The sequence below is a fragment of the Triturus cristatus genome, chromosome 8, assembly GCF_964204655.1.
Source record: "Triturus cristatus chromosome 8, aTriCri1.1, whole genome shotgun sequence".
NCBI lineage: Eukaryota > Metazoa > Chordata > Amphibia > Caudata > Salamandridae > Triturus > Triturus cristatus.
In genome coordinates this window covers 427,664,549-427,676,818 of record NC_140591.1, presented here as the reverse complement: position 1 = coordinate 427,676,818, position 12,270 = coordinate 427,664,549, and the positions used below count along the sequence as shown (strand labels likewise).

Here is a 12,270-nt window from a genome sequence, read left to right as displayed (position 1 = left end):
GGCTATTTGGCGTCGCTCATATACTGATAAATCAACTGGTCTATGCAGAGAATAGACTTTGTACGAGTTTGTCATTGCTCAGAAGCAATTCTGAAATACAGAGCATGTGTGAAAAGGAGGTTAACTTGAAAATGCAAAGACGAGCACCAGACTTACAGGGTAAACAAATGATATCACAGCACGGCCCCAGTGTGACTGTTTCATACTGGTGCTTTAGTTTAATTTCCAAAAATGGAGGAAGAGTTACAAGAGGAAGCACAAGTCTCAGGCACATTTTCTCGATCCAAGCAGTCCTTTTACCCTCGCCACAAAAGTGTCTCGTATTCTTCCTCAGAATTAATTTTTCATTAGCACATTATTTGGAGTCATAAAATATACAAGGAACTCCGTACCCACACAGACACAACTGTCGCAATGATATATGTGCTAAGGGGAAACACAGAATTGACTGAGCCTTTGCAATAAGTTAACCTGACTTTTTTCTATCGACTGCTATAAGCCTATTGCAAATGTGAACTGAGCGCATCAGTGAAGTCCTAACCATAAACACAAACTCGTGTATTTTTTAACCAAACTACTTTTATTTCAATGTTTTCATCCATAGGTAAACATTATCTGTCAAAAATCTGTTCACAGAAATAAGGATTAACTTTGAGAAAATGCTGGATGAAATAGAAAGCACGTCCAGCAGCAGAATGAAATAATTAAAACATGGAAAATGCAAACATTATGTTAAGAGGGTTCCCTTGACAGTAGTAGCTAATAACGCTAATAGTACATTGAACTATAGCCTCAGGAGTAAAAACACACATGATCTCTCTGGGAATGTTACATAAACGGAGAAACTAAAAAATACGAATTTGTTTCTACACAGGAAAAGCATACACCTTTTCAAATATCAAGATCACACACAGCTTGGGAAGACGAATTTAGGGGAATGGAGGTGTCACTACATAACCAACTTGGAACTTTTCAGACCTGCTGAGATTTAAATAATAATTTGGCAAGATGGTGTGCTAACAAGAGGGTACCAGAGTCTTTAACTAGCAGGTTTCTTTCCATGGCACGAAGGCGGTTGTGAGCTCAGGATGCCCCTATCTCGTCCTCCATGACATCACTTGGGATGCTATGTCAGATGCGTCCAGTCGGTGCCACCCAGTGACCACTGCAAGCTGGAGATGGCAGCAAAGCAAGCCAGCTCCCAGCTTTTTCGACACAGTTTTTTTCTCTCCAAATTTCTAGAATGTGAAGAAAAAGGGAACCAACGAAGTATTGCTGGGGAATAGTTTCTACAATTTAAAATAAATACATAGCCTTTCTACTTGGGGTTAATCAAAGACCGAACACAACAGTAAGTAAGCTGATAACAGTTGCCTGTCAAAGATATACTTCAAGAAATACATTTAAAAAATAAACCCGGGAAGAAACGCGGAGCTCGTCTTTTTGACACACTGTAGTAGAGTGATCCGATTGGTCTTTCATGACTGGAACATGTGCAGACTTTGTTCAGTGCAGTTGCATCTTGTATTCTCTGCTGGTCTCTCCAGGACGGTTCTTGCTAGTCACTCTTTTCTTCCCCTTGATAATGCCTGTACTCCGGCATCAGCTCCCAAGTACTTTTGTGAGTTCCTTTAGCATTGTAGGTGCAGATTTCTCTCAAAATATCTTTCAGGTAATTCTGAAAAACAAATACAAACGATTTCATCATACCATTCATAACCGATCCATTGCTCACAAAACCATGTTATGCTTCATAAGTCTTTTGTGTGGTCTTGCTTGTCACACATAGAACATCAATGAAAGAGGGGGTCATGAATCCTTGTTTTTCCTATCTGTTATAAAACATAATTTGAGTCCTGTTTGAGTTATTTGTGAAACTATGTCTTGCTATGTGATCATAATTTCTGAAAAAGTGGAACTGTAAAGAAGACCCCACTACAAAAACTCCAGTACTTGTACATAAGGTCTTTACTAACACCAGATTGTGGAAATCTTAAACAGCAAGAGGACTCAACGACCTGCCTTTATAGCAAGTTAATTTCTAAGCATAGGATCCCCGCTTGCAAAGCTTGCCTGCTTTTTCTGCTTCTTTAGTATACTCACTTGAATAATAAAGAATCCATGCATGCAAATATGAGGTGAGTCAGGGATATTGAGTGAGAGCTGTCAATGTGAAAGAGGCTACATAGTTGGATTATATGTAAAGAGAAACAATTGGAACCAGGCATATTGTCTAAAACTATCTATTTCCCTTAACCAGATTACTGTAACTTTACAAGTTATCAATGTAACATATCGGTAGGAAACAATTTTGCATAATTCTTTGCTCTTCTGATAAAGGTTCAACAGAAAACAAGCTATGGAATAATAATATTGTGAATATTAGGTTATCTGAGTTTGTGTCACTGATCACTCACTCACCCCATTCTCTCAACACACAAAACAAAAATGGCATTTTGGTAAATCTACATTTTCTAAATGTATTCAAATTAATATTCCTAATATTTTTAGTTAAATCTTTAAATCTATTTCACAGTTAACTTTTTCTTTCCTCAATTCATCGCGTATGTACCCCAAAATGCCTTCCTTTTGTGCTACAGAAAAGGTAGAGTGCTACGGATTATCATTTATGCATTGGCGAAGCCATCTCAGACGGAAAATTAAGATTACCCGCTGATCCTTCAAAGTGATTAGCGCATATACCCGGATGTAATCTGCTTTCATGAGTGTAACAATGAAGTCAGCTGCTGACCAATATAAGTTAACCATCAAATGTTTTGAGATTGCACACAGGCCGATGGTAAAGACGTTCTCTTTGTGAAGTTGTAAATTAGGATCAAGTCAGTCCATTTAGTACATAGGCAAAGCAGCTAAACATTGGGAAAAATTCGGATGTCTGGTCTATGAATAATTTAAACAATTAGTTCACCAGGTTTGCATTAAGGATTGATTATCGAAACAGGATTGAACTGTCATAATAATATTTCTAATTGAAATTAGTTCTAGTCAATTGGAATGGAACCATGCGTGATAGGTTCCTGTCATAATCTATTCCGCAGTTACATTCTTCTGATATGAAGTGCTAGAGACTTGCCTTATTAAATTAAGAATAACTGGAGTAGTTAACAACATTGGCACATTTGTCTGAGACTAGGGGCAAGGAGAGGGCACAATACGAAATATAGTTAATGACTGGAGAAAGTGGAGGTATATTGTTATATGAAGGTTGCTCCAACAGAAAATAATTTCGTAAACAGAGAGGGGAAAGAGAGTTTCATGGGGTTAGGTGTAAAATTAAAATACTGATGAAAAAAAGAGAGAGCTATATAGATCGGTTTAAGAGACAGAGGCCAGAAAGAGTGAAGTTGGATAAGAGATTAGTGATCATGATGGAGAGAAAGAATTCTTAGGCCAGGCCATGTACATAATGTCTCGAATGTAGCAGGGTTTTGAATACGGGTGTGCGAAAATCGCATAATTTAGCAAAATTACGTGAAATTATACATAGCTGTGTGGAATGCAAATCTGTCAAATTTTTCTACATTTTAGCACAAAAGGCATCTCACATCAATTTTTGCAACAAAGCCACATTCAAACAAAAACACTGCAAATTACAGCAACTACAGTTCTGTTGTTCCCATCGTTTGTGGTTAATCTTTCACTGTGAATGACGCATAATTAAGTGGAATGGCAAAATGGCATCATTTAAGGAATTTCGTGTAACAAGCGCTCACAAAATTACTTTAGTTAAGAGAATTACGAAGGCATAACTCAAATTTCACAGTTGCCCAATTCTGAATAGTCAGGAATAAGGAATATGCTACTTACCAGTATGCAACTGTTCTTGGCATGTAGAGCTGCAGATCTATACACTGTGCATAGCTCGCCATCTGGTGTTGGGCCCGTATGTTTGCAGTTTGTTTTTCCTCTTGGAAAGTCTTTGGAAGTCACGAGTTCGGTGACTCCTCCCTTGGTCCGTATTGCGCATGGGCTTCGCTCCATCCCCAGATTGTTTTTCGCCAGCAGGGAAAGATGGAGCGTAGTGGTAACAGTAAAGAAACCCATGTGTGTTGTATCTAAATAAGATAAGACTGGAACGGATACAGGTAGCCGGGGAGGCGGGTGGGCGTGTATAGATCTGCAGCTCTACATGCCAAGAACAGATGCCTACTGGTAAGTAGCATATTCCGTTCGAGGCATATGAGCTGCAGATTATACACTGTGCATAGACTATATAGCAGTACCCAACCCTAGCGGCGACCACCGGTATCCGTTGCAGTAGTTTGGAACAGTGTTTTGAGTACAGCCTGGCCCACAGTAGCTTGTTGCTTGGTTTGCACATCTACACAGTAATGTATTGTGAAAGTGTGCGGTGTTGACCATGTGGCTGCTTTGCATATGTCATCTAGTGGTATGTTTCCTAGAAAAGCCATAGAAGCCCCTATCTTCCTTCTAGAGTGGGCTTTAGGGTGAACCAATAGCGTTCGTTTTGCTTTGTGGTAGAAAATCTGTATGCATTTTACAATCCACCTAGCTATCCCTGCTTTAGAAATAGGGTTGCCTTTATGTGGTGGAGAGAAGGAGACAAATAGCTGTTTGGTTTTCCTGAAAGGTTGTGTGCGTTGGATGTAGTAAAGTGAAGCCCTTTTTACATCCAGTGTGTGTAACGCTCTTTCCGCAACAGTTTGAGGTTGTGAGAAAAAGACTGGTAATTCTACCGACTGGTTTAAATGGAATGGAGAAATGACTTTGGGTAGAAACTTTGGGTTGGTGCGGAGTACAACCTTGTGCTGATGCATTTGGAGAAAAGGTTCCTGTATAGTGAGTGCTTGTATTTCACTAACCCTTCTGAGGGAAGTGATGGCCACTAGGAAAGCTGTTTTCCATGTGAGAAATTGGAGCTCACATTTATGTAATGGTTCGAAAGGGGGTCCCATTAACCTTGTGAGAATTATATTCAAATTCCAGACCGGTGAGGGTGGTACTCTGGGTGGAATTACTCTTTTGAGGCCTTCCATGAAGGCCTTGATGGCAGGCACTCTGAAGAGTGATAGGTGCTGCCTGTTCTGTAAGTAAGCAGCGATGGCAGCGAGGTGTAACCTAATGGAAGTATATGCTAGGTTACACCTTTGTAGGTGGAGTAAATAACATATGATGTGCTGTATGGACACATTTAAAGGATTGATTGTGTTGTTGTGGCAGTAAACAACAAATCTTTTCCACTTTGCAGCATAGCATGCCCTAGTAGTAGGGCGTCTAGCTTCCCTGATAATGTTCATGCAATCAGGGGGAAGGTTAAGGTATCCAAATTCTAGGACCTCAGGAGCCAGATCGCAAGGTTGAGCTGAGCTGGGTCCGGGTGCCTGATCTCTCCATGGTCCTGGGTTAGGAGGCATGGTGAGAGGTGTAGCTTTTGGTGTGGTACTACTGAGAGTTCCAGCAATGTGGTGTACCACTTTGTCTGGCCCATGTTGGAGCTACTAGGATCAGTGTTAGGGAATGCTGTTGTAGCTTTCGCACCACTAATGGAATTAGTGGGAGAGGTGGAAAAGCGTATGCAAATTTGTTTGACCAGTTCATCCATATCGCATTGCCTTTGGACAATGGGTGTGGATATCTGGAGGCGAAGCTTGGGCATTTTTTGTTTTCGTGGGTGGCGGATAGGTCTATGTGTGGATGCCCCCACTTCTGAAAGAACGGGTGAAGAACTTGTGGGTGAAGTTCCCACTCGTGGATCTGCTGCGTCTGTCTGCTGAGCAGATCTGCCACGGTGTTTTGGACTCCTGGGACGTGTTGGGCCAGGAGAAAGATTTTTTGTGGAATTGCCCATCTCCACATGCTCTGAGCTAGCTGAGAGAGCTGTGGAGAGTGTGTGCCCCCCTGCTTTTGAATGTAGTACATGGCAGTCATGTTGTCTGTGCGAATGAGGACTGCCTTGCCTGAAATCTGCGTCTGGAAGGATTTTAGGGCGAGGAAGATTGCTAGTAACTCCAGATGGTTGATGTGGAGTAACTTCTGTTGTGGCGTCCATGTGCCCTGTGCTGTGAGATGTAACAGATGAGCTCCCCAGCCGGAGAGCGATACGTCTGTTGTGAGGATTATCTGTGGGACCGGGTGCAGGAACGGTCGACATCTGGAAAGGTTTGTGGTGTTCCACCACTGCAGAGAGCGATGGGTGCGACCGTCTACCAACACCAGATCTGCCAGTTGTCCCTCGGCCTGGTTCCACTGGCGCGCTACGCACTCTTGGAGTGGACGCATCTGGAGTCTTGCATGGGGCACTATGAAGATGCAAGAGGCCATCATCCCTATCAGTTGCATAAACACTCTTGCTGGGAGAGAGTGTTGAGATATGAATTTTTGACGCAGAGCCTGTATCTTTGCAATCCTGGCAGGATTGGGATAGGCTATGGCTTTTGAGGTGTCTATGGTGGCACCGAGGTATTGTTTTGTGTGTGATGGTACCAGGTGGGATTTTTGATGGTTCACCGTGAACCCTAGCTGGTGGAGTAGTTGGACCGTAGCGGCGGTATGTTGCACACATTGTTCGTAGGACGTGGCTTTTATTAGCCAATCGTCCAGATACGGGAAGACGTGAATGTGCTGTCTTCTGAGGTGTGCAGCCACTACTGCTAGGCACTTGGTGAATACCCTCGGTGCTGTTGTTACCCCGAACGGGAGCACCTTGAACTGGTAGTGTTGCCCGTCCACCACAAATCTGAGGTACTTTCTGTGTGACCGGTGTACTGGAATATGAAAGTATGCGTCTTTCAAGTCCAGAGTGGTGAGAAAATCGTTCTGGGAGAGAAGTGGGAGAACCTGTTGAAGGGTTACCATGTGAAAATGGTCTGAATGTATGTAAGTGTTTAGAGGTCTGAGATCTAGGATAGGTCGTAGAGTCTCGTCTGTCTTTGGAATCAGAAAGTACAGGGAGTAGACCCCTAAATTTTGCTGATTTATGGGGACCTGCTCTATGGCTCCTTTTTGCAGGAGGGAGGTCACCTCCTGTTTTAGCAGTGCAGTATGTTCTTGAGACATGGGGCGGTGCCTGGGTGGAATGTTTGGGGGGGCAGATGTTAGTTCTAAGCAATACCCTGACTGAATAATTTGTGTCACCCATATGTCTGAGGTGATTGTCTCCCAGACGTGAAGGAAATGTTGTATTCTGCCCCCGACCGGAGTGGAATGGTCTGGAGGGAGCGGGGGAAAGTCATTGGGTAGTAGGTGTGGCACAGCGGGCGGTATTTGTTTTGCCTCTGCCCTTATTATTATTGCCTCTGTATCCGCCTCTTTGATAACCCTTTGTGAAGGTAGATTGAGGAGGGGATTTGTAGGACGTGGATGCACTATCCGAGGAGTAGCCTCTACCCGTGCCTCGAAAGGAAGAGCGGCGAAAGGAGCGCCTAGTAGTGTGTGACTGTAGGGCTCCCATGGATTTCGCCTTGTCAGTATCTTTTTTCATGTTTTCGAGGGCTTCATCAACTTTTGGGCCAAATAGATGATCTTGGTCAAATAGGTGATTTAATATAGAGGCTTGTACCTCAGGTTTAAAACCTGAAACTCTGAGCCAGGCATGACGACGTAGAAGGACACTAGTGTTTATGGCCCTGGAGGCTGTATCTGCTGCATTTAGGGCAGTGTTTCCCAAACTGGGGTCCGAGGACCCCCAGGGGTCCGTTGCTCATTCCCAGGGGGTCCGCAGGCAGCAGTTTTAAAAGCACTGCAAAGTTCCTTGTAAAATTAGCAGTTTTCGAGCAACCATAAAAGTGTCAAGAAATTGCCAGTGATTAATGTACCTGCTGGAGAGAGATCGGTGTTTTGTCCAGTGGCAGCTTTGACTTATCTAATGTGACACAGAGGGTTAATATGCCTACTGCAAAGAACGTGTACAATGCATTTTAAAAAAACAGTATTTTATGTGCATAGGTCAGTGGGTTACTGATTTTGTCACAGAGATTCTTTTGTAACTGTGCAATTCATAAGGGACAATCGTAATCTAGCAGTGTCCTATAAACCGTCATCAAAGAGCTGCTTGCAAACTGCATGGTAAAAGTAAGCAACATATGTTTATTCCCAGTCTATCATTATCCTGATGCTGCTATGTTCCCACTTCCTGCACATGAACAATTTTGTAATGCCGTTTTGTCACTTCTATGTGTGCTGCCTAATGCAGCACACATGGAAGTTACAAAACGTCATTTTTATTAAAGATTGTTTATGTGCAGGAAGGACCACCTTCCTGAACATAAACAATCGAAGGTGTTTTGCTTTTTCCAATGGAAAAAGCAAAAAAAAGGTGGAAGAAGGCATTTCTCATCATCTTGCCAAGTTAAGACCAGGTTTTTCATGGGCTTAATTTTTGTGCTGTCTCCTATTTAAGCTGACCTTGTAAATAGAGGGCAGCGTCAAAATCCGTGGGTATTGGAGTGAAACGCCCACTGCCCACCTTTTTCACGCTAAGCATTGCATGCAAGGGGGCCTTAATTTACAAGGCAGCGTTAAGCCACAATAAGTGGCTTAACGCTGCCTTGTAAATAAGGCGAAGCCCCTATTGCCACAGAAACATCGCAAAAAGTGACGTTCCCATGTCGATAGAGACTTGTAAATATGCCCCTAAAATCCTTAGTAATTCGAGTATTTCTTGTGCACACATGTGTTTATTTTTTTCGAATGACTGTTTTAATGTTTGAAATTTAAATACTATAAATTGCTTGGTGGTCCCCGGCTTCCAGTGGTGACTCAATGGGGGTCCTCAGGAGTCAAAAGTTTGGGAACCACTGATCTAGGGCACAGCGAATAGAGGTATTAGTTATTAGTTTTCCCTCTTGGATCAATTCATTGGCCCTGTTCTTATATTTTTCAGGGAGATGGTGCATGATGGTCTCTAACTCATCGTAATGTGCCCTGTCGTATCTGGCCAATAGCGCTTGCGTGTTGGCGATACGCCATATGTTGGCGGCTTGTGACGCAGTGCGCTTCCCTGACGCGTCTAGGAGCTTGGACTCTTTGTCAGGTGGTGGTGCTTCGCCTGACGCCTGAGAATTGGAGCGTTTCCTAGCTGTAGATACCACTAGGGAATCCAATGGTGCAGGGCCTTTAATATATGAAGGGTCTGTGGGGGCGGCTTTGTATTTCTTCTCTATACGGGGGTTTAGGACCCTGGCCCTGACTGGGTCTTTAAAGACCTCCGGTGCATATTTAATCACCCCTTTTAACATAGGTAGGATGGCAGTAGACCTATGTGCGTCGTCAAAGGTGTCTAGGAGAAAATCCTCCTCCACTGGGTCAGTGTGTAACTCCACCCCGTGGTAGTGTGCCGCCCTTTGTAATAGGTGGTGAAAACCCAAGGAATCTTCAGGTGGGGATGGCCTAGATGGGTAAAGGTCATCCTGTGGGACATCTGGGATGTCCGGATTATTATAGTCGTCCCATGGGTCTGGAGATCCAGTAGGGGTGGGATCCTGTGGCACATCTGCTGGATCATAAAATGGGTCTCCTAAGTCGTCTGGGACGGGAGACAAGGTTGGGGGAACGATGAGGCGGGGGCGGAGAGGGTAGAGGTGGGGAGGGTGGAGGAGGTGGAGGAGGAGGGGAAGGCACTCTGAAAGGGGAGGTAGCAGTGTCATTCCTCTTTGGAGGTGGAGGTGGAGCTGGTTTGTCTAAGTGTCTCTTTTTTGTAGACAATGTCAAATGCCCAGTTTTTGGATCCTTGGTGAGTTTCTTTTGGAGGGGATCCGGTGTAAAAAGTTCTTGCGACACTGGTTGTTCGGTCAGCGCCGAAGTTTTCGGGGCCGACGGCTTTTTAGGCTTGTCCAAGCCGTGCTTCTTTGGGACCTCCGATTTTTTGGTCGGCGCCGAAGAAGGCTTCGGCACAGGAGTGTCGGTGCCGAGGGCCTTGTGATGTTGACCGGCAGGGCAGGTTTCGACACCGAAGGCTTTGGTACTGGGTTCGGTGTGGAGATGGAGGCCGATCTTTTCTTCGGTGCCGAAGGGTGTTTTTCGGTACCGATGTTAGGCTGGCTCGAGCCCGAGCTGCCGGAAGGCTTAATAGGCTTCTTTACCGGGCCCGAAGGTGGGGTGTGAGAAGCAGTATCCTTGGTCTTGCCTAGGCGCGAAGGTGTGACCAAAGCCTTTTTGGGTGTCGGCGTGGGTGTGGGAGGGGGTATTGTACTCACGACCCTCTGCGCCGGGGTGATGTCCTCCACATCTGAGTCGTCGGCCTCGGAAGCACTGACGAGGTCGTCGTCCTCCTGTTCGATGTTCTGCTGTCCCGGAGCTTCGACGTCGTCCCTGAAGATGTCGACTGGAGCAGAGGTCGAGGAGAGCGCCATATTGTGTCTAGCCCGTCGATCTCGAATAGTCTTTTTGGAGCGAAAAGACTTGCAGGCGGGACAGTCTCGTGCCTCGTGTTCAGGGGATAGGCAGAGGTTGCACACCTCGTGGAGATCGGTGTGGGGAAACTTGGACCCACATCCAGGGCACTTCTTGAAAGGAGTTCTTTCCATCAGCCGAGACCGGAGCCGGAATAGGCCCGAAGGCCGCCGTCGACGACCGGAATCGAAGAAGTGCCAAAGAGAAGGTGATTAAGATGATTTATTATCTGAAGGATCTCGATGAGCGAGGATTTTGCGTCGATCGGTGAACTGGAAAGTTCGGAACCGGAGCGCTAAGTGTTACATCCGAGCCCAATGGCGGAAAAAAACAATCTGAGGATGGAGCCGAAGCCCATGCGCAATACGAACCAAGGGAGGAGTCACCAAACTCGTGACTTCCAAAGACTTTCCAAGAGGAAAAACAAACTGCAAACATCCGGGCCCAACACCAGATGGCGAGCTATGCACAGTGTATAATCTGCAGCTCATATGCCTCGAACAAATAATTTCTTGTTAAAGTAGCAGCACGGCCTGACTGATTGGTGGAGGTCCCTGCTGCTCAAAGACAATTTAATCAGACATCTGGCCAGGGTTATTTGCAGTCATAACAATGAGAGGTGAATCCCTTCTCCAAGGAAGGAATTCCAGTGTCGAATGCTGAGAATCATAGCCCACCCACCTAATGGGTGCCATAAAGAGTCTGGCATTCTCAGCATCCTTCTGGACTTACCAAGCCAATCGATGCCTGGGCAGTCTCAAGATGGCAGATTGGGTGAATGACTGTGATGAGGATGAAAAGCAGTAGGAGTAATGACTAAAACTGACAAATAATCCTGGCACAACTTCCATGTCCCCCCTTCCTCTTCCCACTCATAACAATGGGAGGTGTACTAAAACAAAGAAGACCAGCAATCAAGCTTATGGTCTCATAATATATATAAACACACACACACATACATAAAGACACTGATACTACAGCGCCCAGTAGGAGGACTAATCAAACAGTATACAACTCAGAAAATGGATTGGATCAACCACTCCCCTCCCCCGAGCCCCCCCAGCCCCCCCAAAAAAAAATACAGTTAGACCATTTCCCCAGACATTCTAGATGGTATTGAGAAATGACATTATGATGTGACACCCAAGTGTCAGGAAGGAAAATCTCTGAAATGAGAACCCCGTTAACCATTGCCCATGAGGTTGCAGTACTTAAGTTGAACGACCATATATGGCAGATGGAAGAGAAATATCTTCTAATCTACTAGAGAATAAGCTTAAGCAAGAAACATCTCCTGTGATGGAAATTAGAAGGAACTTTAAGCAGAAGAGAAGGATCAGTTGAGAGAATAACCCTGTCAGTAAAAATAGACAAACAGGTTCTCTATATAAAAGCAACCAATTCAGCAATTCGAAGTGATGGCTACAAAATATGCCACTTTCATAGAGTGCATTCTTCAGACACACTGTAAGAATGGGTTCAAAAGGATGGCTCTGTGCTGCTCAAACAGCAAAGAAAAATCCCACTGAGAAGACAAGAAATAGTGCACAGAATGAAAAAAACGTTTCAACAAACAAGCCACCAGGTGATCACCAGAATCCAGATCTTGCCCCTTTCCCATTGCTAGATGGTATTCCTTATTTTTTTGCCCTGAGCTATGCCCTTTGGGTAGCACTTTCTGAAATTCAAAATTACAACTTTTTAAACTTTTCTAAAAAATACTTGGAAAATGTATAACTTTTCCCAAAATCATACAAGATTGGAGATAAGCCTCCTGAAATCTTTGGAAGAAAGTTGCTCTTTCTTCAAATATTTTAGGACTGGAGTTAGAATAGTAGATTTGACCATCCAATGTCCGCAACACCCACTACTGACCTGAGGGTGCACACAATTCAGGGC

The 12,270-nt window shown here is 44.4% G+C and overlaps 1 protein-coding gene across 2 annotated transcripts in view; it reads right to left on the bottom strand.

The window, feature by feature from the left end:
• Positions 1–561: 561 nt before the first annotated feature.
• The window catches only part of GTF2F2 (general transcription factor IIF subunit 2), a 993,146-nt gene continuing 981,437 nt past the window's right edge, over positions 562–12,270 (bottom strand). For both annotated transcript variants that reach the window (XM_085621825.1, XM_085621826.1), the window contains one exon: positions 562–1,678. In XM_085621825.1, the coding sequence (XP_085477951.1) occupies positions 1,559–1,678 (120 nt within the window). In that variant the 3' untranslated portion in view covers positions 562–1,558. The remainder of the gene's footprint in view (positions 1,679–12,270) is intronic.